General features: G+C 41.4%; 2 protein-coding genes across 8 annotated transcripts in view; both read right to left on the reverse strand.

Annotated features, from left to right (window-relative positions):
* Positions 1-2,606: 2,606 nt before the first annotated feature.
* On the reverse strand, positions 2,607-11,438 carry ca4a (carbonic anhydrase IV a). Of its 3 annotated transcripts, XM_035667105.1 has the most exons (9): positions 11,262-11,385; positions 9,768-9,888; positions 7,632-7,676; positions 6,844-7,008; positions 6,606-6,751; positions 5,634-5,726; positions 5,471-5,537; positions 5,220-5,383; positions 2,607-4,442 (listed from the first exon to the last, which is right to left on the reverse strand). In XM_035667105.1, exons 2-9 carry the CDS (start codon positions 9,805-9,807, stop codon positions 4,263-4,265), a joined length of 900 nt encoding a protein of 299 aa, XP_035522998.1. In that variant the 5' UTR covers positions 9,808-9,888; positions 11,262-11,385; the 3' UTR covers positions 2,607-4,262. The 3 variants fall into 3 exon arrangements, with proteins under 3 accessions (XP_035522998.1, XP_035522997.1, XP_035522996.1); XM_035667104.1 differs by lacking the exon at positions 9,768-9,888 and having other exon boundaries at positions 11,262-11,438; XM_035667103.1 differs by lacking the exons at positions 9,768-9,888; positions 11,262-11,385 and adding an exon at positions 10,593-10,894.
* Positions 11,439-14,616: 3,178 nt separating this feature from the next.
* Positions 14,617-17,690, reverse strand: part of mtmr4 (myotubularin related protein 4) — a 43,027-nt gene continuing 39,953 nt past the window's right edge. For 3 of the 5 annotated variants that reach the window (XM_035666113.1, XM_035666115.1, XM_035666112.1), the window contains 2 exons: positions 17,536-17,624; positions 14,617-16,436 (listed from right to left, as the gene is read on the reverse strand). In XM_035666113.1, coding sequence (XP_035522006.1) covers positions 16,259-16,436; positions 17,536-17,624 — 267 coding nt within the window. In that variant the 3' untranslated portion in view covers positions 14,617-16,258. The remainder of the gene's footprint in view (positions 16,437-17,535; positions 17,625-17,690) is intronic. The other 2 variants (XM_035666116.1, XM_035666114.1) reach the window with 1 other exon arrangement.

Below are 17,690 nucleotides of genomic sequence, written 5' to 3' on the forward strand. Positions count from 1 at the left end.
ATTTATAAGATTTTTACAGCAGTTTTTGCGAAGGTGGCATTTTTCTGCCATAGGAACAAATGTGTACATTTTTTAAAGGAACTCCTAAGGGTTAACTGCATTTTTTGTACAGAATAAGGGCTCTGGATTTTGTCCCTCATCATGTCGCCATCTCTTTAGGACCTGTATGGACAGCAGGAATGATTACAGCAACTAATAAGTCTTTCAGTGTATATATGGACATGTGAGTATAGTTTTACAGTAAAAGCGACTCAAACCTATCCTTTAGAGTTTCTGACTTTGGAAGATGGGGGAGCTGCTTGGGTTCACAATTACTGACTGAACTCCCCCTGACTGTAGAGGTGAATTTTTTTTATTTGAGTTATTTTCTTCTATTAGTGTTGCGGGCCTTTCTTTGACATCTGTGCATCCAACCCTCTTATCTCTTCATGAACTCCCGTCTACAGTTAGGCCAGACTAATCCAGATCACTTTCCCAAAGCTGCTGCTCCTAAAAGGGATTACAGCGGTTAACCTATCGCTTTAGCTGACTCTCCTCCGAGCCAGGTCTGTCTGCTTTACTGACTCCACTTTCATCGGCCCAGCAGCAGGAGCAGTGAGCCGCCTTGCCAGCAGCTGATCCCATTGCCTCTCAACCAGATGCCAAGGTGCTCCACGAACACCTCAGAGGACCAGAGCACCGATCAGGATGCAAACAAGACTCACAGATAAAGCCATCGCAGCACGCTATTGGACTGCTGTGTTAATTTGACCACAGCGACCTCTGACCTCCCCTGCAACTGAGACTCAAGTGTTGTTTAAAGGAAGAATGAAGCTTTTGAAAAGGCTATTTGAACCCAGTGATTTACTTATTGTCCTACTCTGTGAGATCAAAAGGCTTTAAGTCGCTTCGCAATCGTTTATCACAGCGCTGGATGTAAACTGATGTCAGCTGCTGTGTATTAATGACAGGATATTATCCCCACTGATGGGAAATGTATGCTAATGGCTGTAACAGTGTATATGCTGTGATAAGTAGACTCCTAAAAAGATATTAGCAGTTAATGGTCCCTTGCTGTATTTGTGTCATTTTCTTTGAATGAAAGCCTTTGTGTGTTAAACTTTGAAGGACAAAGCAACTTTCTGCTCAAAGCCTATCTCTCCTGAGTTTAATTTAAGAGGAAATGAATGTTTGGCCCTTTTCGATTGCTTCCTCCAGATTCTTATCCCTGTAAAAACAAGAGCGGCAGGGATTGTGGCTGTTTGCTGGCTAGCTGCTGTTACATTACCTGGCAAGTAAAGGGTTATTCTCCACCACTGGCTAACGTTACATCATGACCGCCATTGTTGGCAGACACCACTGTGAGTTATATGACTGACAGCACAATAACTGGTTCAGCAGGTGTATCAATTGGATTAAGGCAAAGTTGATTTGGCCACAAATATCTCTCGGTGACAGCTCGGTGCAGATTGCAGCTTCGATCAGCAGGTGGGATTTATTTCAAGCTTCAGATGCAGGAAGTATAGATAGATAGATAGTAGATAGATTATACTTTATTGATCCCAAGCTGGGAAATTACAGAAGTAGTAGTAGAAGTAGGGCCATTGCATAGAGAGGCAGTAAAGGTGACACTGTTTGTTTTTCTCTGGGCCACATGGACAAAAGCTGGCCCAGTGACCTTTAGCTGTAGCTGGCTATCTGATTGGCTGCAGTGTGTGTGTGTGTGTGTGTGTCTCAGTGAGGGTCACATTCAATATGAGGATGCCTCTGGTTTCTTCCAGGGAGAATGGTGCCCTTTGTCCCAGAGACCCCAGGGACACGGGTCATGTGAGTGGAGATTGAGGAGTTAGTGAGGTTGTATGGGCGCTGTCCTGTTGACTAGAGGACCAAGGTACCGTTGCCAGATATTAAGCATCCACCCCTTGATCTCCAGTCCCTCCTGATTTTTAACCGAAGAAGCAATAGAGGCCTGAGCAAGGGAATGAACGGGAGGCTTTCATTCAACCTTTTATCTCTCTCCGTCTCTATGCATGTCTCTGTGAGAGGCTGCTGTCTTCCTAAGCCTGTCCATCACAATAAGCCTTTTGATTCCTTAATGACGGGGGAGGCAAAAGGAGGAGGGGGGGCATAAAGTAACTTGAAAGGGGGATGAAGTTTGAAAAAGCACCTGTAATCTGTCTCAGAGGCTGGTAAGAGAGAGAAAGGTGTGTGTTGTCTCATAGATTTCAGTGTTTGTGTTACTCCTCTGGTAGCTTAAATAGTGATCTGTGTATGATACAACAATCTCCCATTCAGCTATGTGTGTGTGTGTGTGTAAGTGAGCAAAAACAGCCTCTATAACATCAAGGACAAATCAATTAGAAAAGGATTATGGGATTGAGATGCGTGAGAGCTCTCAGACTACACACTGAAGAGGAATCGGTGAGGAAAGTGAGACGCTTGTCTGTGGGTCTGAGCTAGCAGACAAACAACAGAGCCAACAGAGTGTATTCTAATATCAGTTTTCACAGTGCCGAGATGAGGGGGCAGGACTGACACTGAGGCTAAATGCAGGTTTGATCGAGGGTTCGGATAGCTTGAATTGTCCCCGTGCAAGCAGAAGAGGCATGTCATTAAAAAGGCATGTAAGTAGTTTATTCTTTTGCGCAGTTGGAACACATTCTCCATATTATTTATGACACTCTCAAGCATTACAACTTGACAATCTCATACACTTTAACATCATAAGTAAACTCGATTGGTCATGAACAACTTGATGCTTCAATATGGGTTTGCATTCAGTACGATATAAACTTTGCAATACATAAATAACAATAACTGTGCTTCTCATATTAATATACACATTCAGTACATAAATACATGTGTACAGTGACACAGCATAGAAATATAACTTGATGCCCTATGAAACAATGGAAAATATACAGATTCCTTGCTCGATCATCACAGTAAATCTTGCTGGAAAATTGCACAGATCTCTCACTAGAATACATAACAAGTCCTCCTGAATAAATGAGCGAGAACTCAGTGGGGTGTAATTCACAGTCGTTAACGTTCAGTGCATCCGAGACCCTGTAATAAAAGCCATGAACACAGTCACATAAGCTACTGAACTTCACGCGTCAAAAATGGGAAATGGAGTGCCTGAGGTGTGTGTATGAATTTTGGCAAGCAACAGTTTAGTGTGTGCAGCTTCACTCCAGCAGCCATGTACTATACATGTAGCTCATAATAAACATCTGAAACATCAAGACATTCATGCATGTTGGATTCATGCAAGTATTTGAGACACATGGAAATAATGATATTGGTTTGAAAAGAGAAGTGACATTTTATGGTTGGTTTGGTTGTTGCTCCAAGCGCCGCAGATGCTCCCTCTTCCCTCTGATACCAAGCTGCTACCTATGGCTGCCACTTGCTTTATGAGCAACCATTAGCATTAGCATCTCTGCCTCTTCAACAATACCTTCTAAATCTGGGAGGAGCCAGACTGTAGCTCTGCTCTCAGAACAGCATGCAGTTGTTCCTGACGAGAAAGGCCAGACCATACACCCCTCCCCCTCCCCTCCTCTCCCAAACCAACTGCTGACTGAGTGGCTGCGCGGGGTTCACCTGGCGGCCGCGCTGTGTGCTCCTGGACTTGATAGAAAAGCCAAACTGCTGACTCCTTTGACCGCTGGCTTTGAAATGGAGCTGGGTTTCTGTGACTCAGTTCTGCTATTAATAGCTCCATGCTGTTCACATGCCCCACTGAGAACAACACATCACGTGCCAGGTCATGGGGCTGACATCGGCACTCAGAGCGCAAACCATCGGCAACTCACACTGACATTAGCAGAGACTAAATTTACCTTGACATTAGACAAGGGGGATGAGGTCTAAAGTGTACGATAATGTGTGTGTGCTGGTGTTTATAGGGTGATGCATGAAAAATGAGGGCATAACTGAGGGATCTGGTGTCGAGTTGGAATTCAGTTGTCATTTTGAGTGCTTGGTATACCTGCTGTATGGCACATTCATAATGCTGAAATAAGACCTACTGCTTCACTATGCATGCATGAACGCTGGTCGAACCCTTGCAACACCTTTCGTAAGGCATTCCTTGAACATCTTTGTCATTGGTGTTGCAAGGGAGGAACACCGGGTGAGTTATGCCTGCACTACGACGTGGTCGATCATCTTAGCAACCATGCGATGAAGATGTTATAAACCAGGGTTCAGCTGAGGAGTGATACAGAACTTATTGTGTTCATGGATGTCGCAGTGCAGTATGGGATGCCTCGCCTCTAGTTGGGTTGGGACAGTCCCAAGGCTGTGGCGATGGCGGCCACAAGGAGGGTGGAGCTGGCTAACATCACTGCGCCTCCCGACCGGAACACCTGACGACCGTTTAGGGGCTGGACCGGCCTGAAGGTCCCCACCATTGGCTTCCCATCTGGAAACTTGAGCTCAGAGAACGCCTGCAGCTGAAGGAACAAAAGATTAACACAACGTTAGGATCTAGTTTCTCAGGGGAGATCATCAAGGTATGATTGGTCAAAATCTCCCATCATGGGCTAGATTTTCTAATGCCTCAAAACAAAGCCAAGAGGAGGTGCAGAACCAGTGTGTAGTGCACGGTATACGCAGGTATATAAAACATACCTATTTTCAAATTTTCAGTATTTCGCTAGGCATTGGGTGTACCCACATCTAAACCCCATCTGATGCGCATCATTCAGTGGTGTTATGTGAGATGATTTTTTTCACCTAGGATGGCAAAGGCATGACATAGCTGTCCAATTTTCATGAGTGGATCTAGTAAGGAATACTTATATACTTGCTCAAAATGCATGAATATATAGCTGTCTAGTGTCTAATGTTAATTTAATAATGATCATTACTCCCTCAAGTCAAGCAGCAGATGTTAAGTGACAAAGTGCAAAAACTACTGGCCCATTTTGAGCTAAATGTGCAAGAGTAGTTTTACATGTCACTGTTTATAACATATGGTGTATCCTTTGCTGGAGAGGCCGCTTTAAAAAAAAGAATTGGGGTGTAAATTAAGGGTATACCCTATTTTCTTAATGTGCAGAAGTCTGGTTTTCTCTATGACAATTTACAATATGGTATAGTTATTTTGGATTTTTTTCCCCCAATGACCCCTAAAATAAACTGCCTACCACCACTTTAATGGAAAATCAGAAACACTACGTTGCAACCAAAACCCAAAAACATAATTCCTTTAAATTTTCAGGCCTTACCTGGTCCATGCTCAGAGGGATGGGATTCTCAAACAGAGTCCAAATCACAGCTTCAGTGCACCCTGGGGTGGTCAGAGAACCCTTATAGCGGTAGTAGGTGGTCAGATTCTGCTCAGATGGGATCAGTTGTGCCAGGGAGATCGGAAGCAAAGTGGTATTGCCATCTGAAAGCAGAAAAGCCACAGATGAAACGTTAGCAACACCGCTCTGCAGCCACGTTTTAGTTGGTTCTATTGAGCGTTAATACTTACTTGTAGCTTTGATGCTTCGCAGAGTATTGATGATGGGGTCATACTTTCGGTTTGCACTATTGGACCTCTGAAATTAAATATACACGTCAGCAATGTTTCATTTCAGCTTGATGTCTGTTCTGTAATAGTAGTTTGATTTCAACAATACATTCAAAATTGTTACCTCGTAGAAAAACCCAAGGACTGCAACTCCCTCTGGGTCTGATAGTGCTGTTGTCAGATCAGTGTAATGGTGCTTCATGTGAACAATGTGCAGCTGGAGAGAGAATATTACTGATGTTACCACTTTTTCACAAGGACAGTTTTACAGTGTGTGTTCAATCTTATTGTTAATGGGACCAACAAAAAAGTCACGATTTTATCAGTTTGCAGCTGTTGCATAATTTGTAGAGCAGATTTCATGCTCTAACAATGGTAGCAGATACCTAAGTTTTCAGTGTGAGTTAATCACCTCTCGTGAAAAAGGGAAATTTAAAAGCCCAGTCAGTTTTTCTGACCCTTTAAGGGGTAAGTCTGGTGATTTTTATATTTTTCCTGTTCCTGTACAAAATCCAAGAAAAAACAAAACAAACAATGAATTGATTCTATTGACATTATATGTATCCAAAGCCTGACATATCCTTTTCCTTTATGCCACAAGAGCTCCATTGTTCAAAAATTTAAAAAAAACTATTAAAAACACATCAGCAGGCCACACCGTTGCACTGGCTGACAGGTTCCTTCAATACTATGAACACTGTCAACCCTTCATGCACCCTTCTGCTGCCGTAAATACACACACTGTGGCAGAAAGTTTGTTTCAAACAAATGCACTATTTTTATAGTATTGAAGTAAGATTTGAAAGCCGACTAACACACTTCTAATGAGATTAGCTGACAATAGGAAGAATATAGATTATTGTCAGTTTTACACTTAAATGTACATTATATTCAAATGTTTTAAAAGTTTGATTTATAGAGAAAATTTGTAGTTTTATTATGCTAATTCAGATTATTGGTGTGTTTTCCTCTAAATGTGTTCATGTGGATTGGGGATTGTGTTAATAAAGATGTCAATCATCCACTGTCATTCTCTCACAACTGACCATGCTAGAGACAGGCTGTGTCTATGATTTGTAGATTAAGGTGAAGATACCTCCATGGGATACTGCTCCCCATCGATGGTGTGTTCCGAGCCAGGCCCTCCATTGTTGCCCCAGTGCAGGTGGAACTGCACAGCCTTGTAGCTGGTTGGCAGGCCTCCACCTGAGATGGTGCTTAGGTGAGGAACTCTAACCTGAACTGGAGTGGACACACACAAAACATAAAGAGTTCACGCAACAGCTTCAAAGTGGTGATGGCTATATTTGATGTTAAATGGAAAATGTGCTCACCCGAGTGTCCGTTGTTCTTGATTGTGCCTCTGAAGATCTGCTGGTAGTTATCAAACTGGAAATTGGTCAGTCGCTCATCTTTCAAAGTCTTTCTGGTGACAACGTTGATGGGCGACTGGTATTTCCCTGCACAGTCGCTGTTAGCCTGGTTCCACTTGTCTGGCACTAAAACAAGAAAAACACCCAAGTTAAACAAGTTGGACTGATTGCTGTCTGTTCAATAGTCTCTTTGATACATTTCAGTTCAGTTTCAGAGGTCATAGCACTGAGACAGCACTTCTCATGCAGTTCTAGTAATATGATCTGTCTTACTGAAGTTAAAAACTGGTCTCAGAATCTAACCTTAGTTAAACTCCAGTATATAAGAATCTATTATCACAGGTTCAGACTGTTGGGTTCTAGTCTAATTTATTTCACACTTGTCTTCATTGCCAGAAATATCAGTGTCACATTTGATTAAAGGATGAATCTTCATTGAAAAGTGAACCCCTAAAGCTCGTATGGGATTGGCTTTCTGACTTAGTTATCCCACACGAGCCTGAGTGCACCCTGAGACCCTCTGGTAGGTCTCTTTTTAGGTCAGGCATTTTCTAAAATTGGTTTATTCTGTGCTTTTACTGTATCTGTTCATTTTGATTTAATTAGATGAATTGCTCTTTATTTTCTTGTAGATTGTATTTTACTGCACTTTACATTTGTTGGTTTTAAATCTTTTATGAAGCACGTGATAACTTGCTTTTGTTTGTGCTATAGAAATAAAGTTATTATATTAATAAAAATAAGCTTACCATTGCACTCATGATCACAGGTGAACTGTGACTGGTAGCACCAATCTGAAACACAAGAAATTAAATCATTTTAGTTAAGACAAAGGTCCTATTGACAAGACGCTCCCACACTTGTACCTTGAGAGTTGAGCAAATAATGTAAAGAACATAAACACACACACTTGATGCCAGTGACAGTGTCAGTCAGTTCCTTGCATTGTTAGACTGTTTACTTGTTTATCAACAAATGCTATTTTTTCTTTACTGCAAACAGTGGATTGTTCTCCTATTGGTTTAAGTCAGCTGTTATTCCCGGCCATACAAAAACCCCTAATACACAGGAATTGTCTTCCTATTCACAAAAAAAATGGTGTTTGTGCTTTATCTTTCCGTGCTATCAGAATAAACACAGAGCCAATCTCTTGCATCAGCGAGGTCCCATTCTCACATGTTTGTCCGAGGGTTTATTAATATTTCACAATTGGTTTGCATGTTTCCACCTCATGCTCAGAGACAAATATCTGCTGCTATCTCACAAATCAAATATTTATGAAAAACACACATGCCATTGAAAAAATACAGGGGAGGGTCTCCCGCTCTGTTGTTAGACTGGTATGAGGATTTCACTCGATGTTTGTGAAGGAAGTCAGAGCTTGGTTTCTTTGCCATGTTGGTAAGCCATTTCCTCCTGCCCCTGCATGATAATGGGCACTGAAAATAAACCAAGCAAGGGGGCAAACATTTGGGGGAGCTCAGATTGTTCACATGAACCATCATTCGCCATACTGCTCCCAGTTAATAAAGAAATGCTTGTTTCGTTGATTTCTTTTTCTTTACAATCTTGTGTGAGTGGAGCGTGGACCTTGCAGAAGGAAAAAATCTGACAACTCAGAAAATTTGAATTCCTCTGTGACCACAGCCGTGCTGAAGGTATTAAATGATTAGGATTCCTTTCTGACTTTGACTCACTTTCATCTGCTACATGCTCTGACAGCATGGGTGGTAGCTGTGAAAATGTGTCACTTTCCGTCTGCACAAATCTGCATTCAGGCCGCAGCTAATACCAGTTTTATCATTAAAGCATTTAGGACCACAGCTGTGTGAGTCCTATAAAATATACCAATTATGATAACTGTGATAATAAAGCTTGTCAGTAATTGGTCAAGACCTTGATAGAAGATGCTCTTTATAGGACACAACAGTGGCTGCCTAATAAAATTGCTCCAAAAAAAAGTTTAATTTTGGCCAAATAATGTTTGCTCCTGTTTTGTCTGTTTTTTTGGGGTGGAAAGTAACCAAGTGCATTTACTTGAGTACAGTGCTTAAGTACAATTTTGATGTACTTTACTTGAATATTTCCATTTTGTGGAACTACACTACATTTCAGAGGGAAAATGTTGCACTTTTTACACTGCATTTATTTGGCAGCTAGAGTTATTTAAACACAATGTTTCCACAGGAAACAGATGATGAGCTTATATAATAGGATTCAACTAACTGACATTTTACAAGCAGTTGTAGTTAGTTCGTTAACTACATTCCTATAACCAGAAATAGCAATCTTTTCATATGTATCATTATTAATACTATGAGGAGCCATTCTTCTGCATAGAATACTTTTATTTTTCATACTTGAAGTACTTTTGGCTAATAATACTACTTCTACTGAAGTTTTACTTAACTTAGTATTTTGACAGGGTGATATTACCGGCTGTAATAGTAAAGTGGAATCAGTGTAACTCCTCCATCACTGTCTGTGAGTAGAAACATCTTTTTTTATGGCTTGCAGTCACTGTTTTTATCTCAGCCAATCAGATTTCTGTCCGCACAATTCTTGCCCAATCGGCGCTTGGCTTTGATCTTTTGTGCTGCGCGGAGCGAATGAACAATATGAATGGGTTTCAATGGATCTGAGAGCAAGAGAGCAAACTGAGGAAACTGTAGAGATGAAAACAAAAGGCGGCAAAAGGAAAACAAATAGGCCACGTCTGCCTGCACGTCGACCGGAGTGAAAACGTAATGTGAATAAGGGCTGACACGGAGACGGATCTTTTCATGCCATTGTGTTGTTAGCGCCAAGCAGAGCCAGACATAAACTGTGAGCGTGTAGACTCTGCGTTTCACACAAACACACGGTTCAAAAGAATAAATTGAGACCATGCCATGCAATGCCAATCCGGTTCTTGCATCCCTCCATGTGCCAAAACAGCTCAGCGACTGCAGCTTCCCCCAACAAAATGAGGACGAGTCCAATTTCACTTTTTGGAATTCGAATTCACTGCAAATTAGAAAAGAGAGAATTTCTTTTAAAATAAATAAAACTTTTATCCCCTAGGGGTCTGTTCATCTAGCTGCGTTCATCTACCGACAACTATTCAGACAACGCGCCGCTGCATCAGGGTGCCTGTGAGCGCAGGACGCGCCTCCTCCGCTCTGAATGAAGGAGCGCACCGAGCAGCGCCAGTGACAGTAGTTGGACTGGTGCTGTATCTCAAACAAAAATAACTAGAAATACACTATAACAATTGAATTTTATCACAGCAAAAAAAAAGATAATAACCCCCAAATAAAATATTTGGAATTCATGAGAAAAACACATTAGGGGTTAACTGTGTTAACTCATGAATAGTTACTGATCGCACCAACCAGAAATCCTTTAGTCCTTTCAGTCAGTCATTATTTACTGCTCATTTAGTTCATTAGAGTCTCGGTGCCAAATCTTTTCTCTGAGAAATTAACAACTCATAATCAGCCGCTGGGAATTTGGAGACATTGGCGGCGCGCAGCTCGACGCGTCTCTCTGCGGCAACCGGGGAGCGCAAACGTCTGTCATTGGCTCAATGTGGATCTGAGCAGGTGCACGAGAGAGAGAGAGAGAGAGAGAGAGAGAGGGAGAGAGAGAGGTCCGAACTACAGAGGCACTGAGGGAGGCTCAGCTCGGTCCGATCTGCCTGCTCCTGATCCAGGATCTGTGTATCCTACCCTGCCCTTGAACAGGGAGCTCAGTGCCGCAGATGAGCCCGTCGGACACATGGAGGAACGTCCGGGGCCACATCAGTGTGATGGACGGGGCAGGTGTGTGTGGAGAGAGCGTCGCGCAGGGGGTTTTGGGGCTGTTTTGGTGCGGGGGGAGCCTCTCTTTCATCTGATGAGCTGTGGCTCTCTCTTTTCCCCCTCTGTCGAACATCTTTCATAATCTATTTTTGGATTTTTACATCCCTGGGATTCCGCAATGTATCAACTTTCTAACTGAATAAAGTGAGTGGCACGGTTGTAAAGATAACTGGTAAAAAAAACTTCACCCTGCTGGTCTCAGTGGGAAGCTCTCTGCTGTATCACCTCATATTTATTGTTCAGGACAGATTCATTCCGATACTGATAATCTATCAATTGCATGCTTGGATATAAAATGACCTCACCGATGTTGATTAGAAATATAATAAATAAATATCAAAGGACAGGCTGACATATTGCAGGAAAAAAATGTTTCCTGATAATATTAGAAGCAAAATCTCATTATTTCATTAATTAGTCCCTTTCGTTGACAATATCTGTACATTAAGGACCTGCTCAGTGGCAAGAAAAATCGAATCTAAATAAAACCACCAGTTGTCTGACATGATTTGCAGCTATGAATGAAAGCGGACTCACCCCCTGCTCCTGTGCAGATGGTCCAGAAGGATGCCAGGACAGCGGGCAGGACGAGCTGCTGCATTTTGGAGCGTCTCTTAGTCGACAGAGGGAAGGCAACACAATGACTTGTTTTTTCAATGTGATCGCATTCTTGCAGGGGGTCTCATACTTATCTATCACCATACCCTGACAGGAAAGAAAGAGTGGCCCCTCCCCCTTCGGGCATCGCCTCTAATAAAGCTCTCCACTGATAATCGCTCCAACGGGGGGGGGCTGTCAATGCAATCATTATTGTCATTGGGGCTGATAGGCAAACACTTCCTGGTGATCTGGCAAGTAAATGTTGCACAGCGGGAAATCGGATGGAGTTAATCATCAATGCGGGCAGCTCAGGGCTCCACAGGTAACTTAAAGGGGGCCCTCAGGGGACTGAGTGTGCTGAGCTCTGTGACAGGGACATTATTATCTTATTTTCCCTCTAGTTCCTTTACACTGAAGATTAGAAATATCATTGTGATCCACACATCAGTACCATACATTGTGTCTTCTCCATCAGCTTGTTCCAGATCTTTATTGAAGTTGTATGAAAATAATTCAAACCCGAGACTCCAGGTTGTTCATGCCTGTAATATATTTAAATTCATTAATATTCTACAATTAAAAGTTAATACCTAAAAGTGTTAGCAACAAAATGTATCAAAAATAAAAGTACTGATTGCGCAGAATGGCCTCTGTCAGAGATCATATTTTATTAGATCATTACTATTGATGCATTAATATGTAATCTAGTGTGTGAAGGTGGGGCTAATTATAACTAATCTATAGGTATGGGTCATGTTTTAAAACCTGATCATTTGTTTTAATCTGTCAGATAAATGTAGTGAAATAAAAAGCATGCTTAAAATAGAAACACACACAAGTACCTCAGAATTGTACTTAGGCTAGTTACTTTCCACTGCTGTATCTTTCACACCCGTGCTTTCCAACCTGGGGTGTATGATTGGTAAGAATTATAAAAACAATATAATACAGAGAAGTGTATAAAAAGTGCCCTAAACAGGAAATCTGCTCAAAATTCATCCAAATCACTAATTTTTACACAAACTTCTCACAGTCACTGAGTTCATTATTTGGGTTCATCGTACAGTTTTGAAAATAATATGAAATGTCCATAAAATATGTCACTTAAACAGTGGTTGTTAATTTACTAAAGGATAGAAAAAGGGGTCCCTTAAGGAAAAGTGTTCTGAACCACTGTTATACACAATGTTACTCAAATGCAGACTGACATATTTGGTATCTTACAATAAGGTTTGGGATATACACAAGATTTCAAAATAAAGTTCAGTGGTTTTTAACAGCATGGGCTGGTAATAACTGTCAGAACAGTGAGGTTTAAACACAGATAGACTGAGCAATAGACAGACAGGAAGATGCTCTCTCTCTCTCTCTCTCACACACACACACACACATTCCTTCACCCTTCATCTAGATGCACATCTAAAGAGGATATCAGGTAAAATCTTTAAAGAGGTTTATTTTCCAGCCCAGTTCACTCTGTCTACAAAACCTGTCCTGTCAGTGCAAAGCTCTGCAAAAAACCTCAACATCTCTTTTCAACTTTTCCATAGAAAAGTTGAAGCTGTCACCTTTATTTTCATTCCCTGAGTGGAAACCACGAATACCCTCCACCTGAATTATTGATCATGCTGAGTACACTGAGGGACATTGGCAGAAGTTCCTCCTAAGAAAACAAGAATCAGCTTGCGTTGCCATTCTTGAAGACTTTTGCCGGTAGTGGGTAGTGGGCATGATGGTGTGTGTGTGTGTGTGTGTGTGTGTGGCGTTTGTGTGACGTTTATGGGGCAACATAATGTGATGTACAGCATAATAAAGTTAGTTTCATTTCCCTTGTACTACACTAATTTAACCTCACCATAAACTCTCATTCGCTGAAAGGAAATAAGAGAATAACTTTACTCATCCTTTACCAGAGAAAATAAAATGGAGAAGTGAAGAAATCCATTACTTCTGCAATTACGCAAAGATTTCTGATTTGGTTTACTGAAAGTGCTGAGCTTCTTGCAGAAGTACCACCTTGTGTTTCTCTTGATAGAAAAGCTCCATCTGGTGGACACATGGAAGGAAAGCAGCAGTTCTATTAATGTGTTACCCAGTGCTGGAAGAAGTTTTCAGATCCTTCTAAGTCCCTCTCAACTCAATAATGTGTTTTGCTTCTTGTTACTTCACTGGGTTTGAGCCTCTCTGTACAGATTGACGTATTTGCAGTTTGACATTTATCTGCTGATGAAGGACAGTTTCTCTTTGCTCGCCTGAAATCTGAGTCAAACACATGACTGTATGAGCAGGAATTTATGAAATCACAGCTACTTAGGAAGTCAATCAACAAATACAAAACAAAATACAACTTACACAAGTATGATGCAGAAACCTCAACCATCCTGTGCACAAACTCTGAGAAAAGACTTTACAGTGAAGGAGGAAGCATCTTGTACCCAGTTGTTAAACTTTTGAAATGAACCATAATTGACTTTTCATATATTCTGGATTCTGGAAGTAATAATACAACAATGTAAAAAAACTTAATAAGTAAAGAGTATAACAAGTAAAGATGTGTATTATGCAGAATACCCCCTATTCCCCATTTTCCCCCTACAATAATCGTGTGATAAAATCATTCATTATATCACAGGATTATTGTTAGCAGTGCATTATCACGTAAGCAGCATTTTAGTGTTGTAGCTGGTCAAGGTGTTTATAGTTTACAGTTCTTGACCTTTGTGTTCTGTCACTTTCAGTAAAACAAAATACTTTTTGTTTTTAAACCTATGAATGCTGAGCTCCTTCCTGCGTTGACATGTTTATCCTTAACTTACCTTCTCATCTTATGTGTTTTTGTCATGTATGATCTTTGCCCTTTTTTTTTTTATTGTGAAGCTCATCGAGTCTCCGCCTTTTCGGTGAAATGTGTTACATAAAAAACTTTCACTGGTTCTGAAGGAACAACTTGTTCCATCAGTTACGTTCAGTTCAATCACTTCCGTTACTTGTTGTTCCTTTCGTTATGGGAATCTGTGAACCGTTGTAAATGTTTTTTTTTTCCTCTCATCCAGTCAACTTCTAGTGTTTACCAGTACATTTAGCGTGCTTTTGAGCGTCTTAATATCATAATATTCAGATTTATTCCAATTCTTCAGCCTGATTTACTGGCAGTGACGCTAAAGCTGGATCCTTTAGGACAGTTAGGTCCTCGTGATGAGACCAAATTCAATTGTCACATCTGGAATCACCTCTAGGCTCCCTGAATGCTCAGCCAGAGCTACATGCAAAGAAGCAAGCTTGGAAACAGATCCATGATATAATCTTTTATTTTAACCCATGGGATTTAACTTTTACAGTGCATTTCTTTACAACAATTATTCATTAAGTGACAGGTTTTAGCCACCACTACGGATCAGATAACTATGTATGTTACATTTCTGAGTTCCTCTTAAAGATTTTGACTTCATGAACACTGTGTGAAAAAATCCCAAACATTAGACAATGGATAACCACACAGGTTATAACTAATTCATCCAATCATCCATTGAACTGGTTAGCCTTGTTATCAAACAGAACTGTCTGTTAATCTTTAGTTGTCTCAGTGTTATCAAGCAGCTAACTATCTGTACCATTTAAACATACAGAGAGGTGGCCAATTAGAAACCTGCTGCCATCCGTAAGAAAGAAAAAGGCTTTAAAAATAGACAAAACAAAATATGGCACTATTGTCTCAAGAAACAACCAGTAGACACAAACACATTTCTTTTTAAAGGGGACTGTGGCCAAACTCCCCTGAACAGAACAAGAAACTCCAAGCACTTGGTTCAGTCTTCACTGCCAGATAACAATCTGAGGAGGAGTCATCAGTCAGATGGACATCAAGCATTCATTCACAGACACTGAGCAGAAAGACCTCCCTCTGTCACCTCGCAGAACACCCACAGGACCTTCAAATGACATTTTCTTACACCAGAAGAAGACACTGCAGAAATCTGCCGTCTCCCACTCTTACCGTCTTCTCTTTCTCTTAACGCATCAAGCACACTTCCCACAAAACACACAACACGCAGCATTGCACCGATCTGTCCACACACCCCTCAGAATGTTGTCCCTAATGTTGCAACATGGCTATACTGGAGAAAAGCATCGATAAAGACGGAACCACATTGACTGTGCATATACATAATTTTGAAAACACATTGCAGCAATGAACACATATACGACCCACTAAATGCACATGAACATAAAGTCGATCCAGTTACCCATTACATATTACATTCAGGCTCCAAGAAAAAGATGCGATGACAAAGTAAACAGCAGATTTCTCCCTTTTGCTCAAGTTTGGTCTCAGATTCCCTCGAATACACAACAGCTAGTAGTGCACAAAATAAGAATACAAAATTAGACTTTTAAATACTGTAGCAGCAATTCTTTTCTTTTAAAGTTGAAAGCCTCCAGTAGTACAGGTAAAGGCTTTGGAGTCCCCGACACGTGGAAGGGTGAGCGATTGTCCTCTGAAGTGCGAGACAGTGTCTGTAAGGAGGGTGCAGGTGTTTGGTACTAAAGGTGGGTGACTCTGCTGGGGTGGACAGGTTGGAGATGTGTCTCGGACGGGGGCACCGTTAGAGGACTGAGCCGCGTGGAGGCAGCTGGACACCGCAGCGCTCAAGGCTGAAAATGTCTTTGAACAGAAGGGGTTTATTCTCTAGGAGAACCTCCCCTGCTGACACTTCCATCTCAGACGTTCCCTCTCCTCTTCACTGCCTCTCAGACAGTCTCACAGTGCATCTCCGTTTCCAAACCAAGGCTCCCAAAGAGTAACAATTCCTCCTCATCTTCCCCTCCCTCAGCAGCCAGAACCACAGCAGGTTGGGGTTACAACATGGGCACTCAGCTCATCAGTCCAAAACGAGCAGGACAGAGCCGAGGCAGGCCGTGCTACGCAAACGCTCTCAGCTGGAGGCTGTGGCGATGGCCTTCTTGAGCTGCTGGCTGCGGATCTCGCGGGTGCGGGACTCCAGGAGCAGGTCGTGGCAGGTGTTGCAGACCAACACCGGGTCATACAGCTGCTGGTCTGGGATGGGCAGCTTCAGATGACAACAGTCTTTACAGAACACATTGCCACAGTTCCTGACGATGGAGAGCACACGGAAAGTTAGGATAACAGATGTGTGATCTGCATTTTAATTAGCAGCTCGGACCAAAAACATTAAGACTTTAGAACAAAAAGTGTGGGAATAGAATAGTTAATGGTACACAACTGCACCAACAATGTCTGCAGAGTGAGTATATATCAAGCAGTGACAATGTGTTAATTTACAAGACTTTACAGGATAAAAATGTTTTAAAAAACTATGACCTTTAAACCACAGTTAAAATCACAGAATGGCTTCTGAAATACACCAAATATCTGTTTAAATACAGTAACAATCTATTGGTAAGTAATAATCTATTCTATTTAACACTGTTAAATATTATCTAATAGTACAGTTTGTCCTTCCTCTGTATTTTCAGAATAGTGCTCTGTCTGTTGATATGAATTTCTTTCCACTTTTGGACAACTGCCTCAGTTTTTTCACTGGAGCATATAAATAATTCGTTGGCTGACCTTTAATAGAAAGAGCCTTTAATCCTGAAACCATGGGCTGAGACCAAAGCTTGGTTTATTGCCTTGGAAATACAAAGAGTGTGTCTTTGAGTTGCAGGCTGCTACTTTGGCACAATTGTGCTGCAACAAAAGAGTCCCAGGAGAAATGTGTATAAAAAAACCTTTAAAAGGAAGTAGTAAGCTCTCCTGAAGAAATGTTCACTAGAGCTGATGCCTTTGATTGGTGAATACACTAATCAGGATGTTGTTTAATCTGATCTGGAAGCAGCTACAGTTGAAGGGAGTATAGTAGTAAGCAGCAGTAGTAAGTAAGAAAGAGATGACAAGATTGATAACCGTCTCATGTCTGTATGTAAACTGGTCAGCCATTAATCCCAATGAATATTAAGGCTTTTTCTGCATTCCTCAGAATATGAGGATGATGTTGGCTTACCTGGCACAGTTTTCTATTTAAAATCAACATGTAATACAACAGCCTTTTTCAAGAGGAGTCAGCTGATCACATCTCAAAGTCCACAGCAGGTCAGTAGTTTTTTGACCAAAATTAATTTCAACCTTTTCATTTGTGAGTAAATGTGCTCTTGTGTTTATAAATGTAAGAAAACCATGGTGAAGCCCCACCTGCAGTGGTGTCGTCTCTTGGCTATCCAGAACTCACAGTCACAGTTGAAACAATGGGAGGCCATGTGGTCGGGCACCCACCGCGTGACCTACACACATACACACACACACACACACACACACACACAAACACACACACACAATTAGAGGTGCTC

Source organism: Morone saxatilis, unplaced genomic scaffold (genome assembly GCF_004916995.1).
Source record: "Morone saxatilis isolate NCDOM2014 unplaced genomic scaffold, NCSU_SB_2.0 Contig20, whole genome shotgun sequence".
In the NCBI taxonomy this organism is placed as follows: domain Eukaryota; kingdom Metazoa; phylum Chordata; class Actinopteri; family Moronidae; genus Morone; species Morone saxatilis.

Bases quoted from the DNA above. Each gene is read 5' to 3' on its own strand.
- ca4a (XM_035667103.1), bottom strand. From the start codon at position 10,797: ATGTTCGACAGAGGGGGAAAAGAGAGAGCCACAGCTCATCAGATGAAA. The intron at 5,727-6,605 runs GTATCTTCACCT...TTCTCTCTCCAG, and splicing joins GGGAGCAGTATCCCATGGAG to CTGCACATTGTTCACATGAA. The intron at 5,384-5,470 runs GTAAGTATTAAC...TTCTGCTTTCAG, and splicing joins GCGAAGCATCAAAGCTACAA to ATGGCAATACCACTTTGCTT.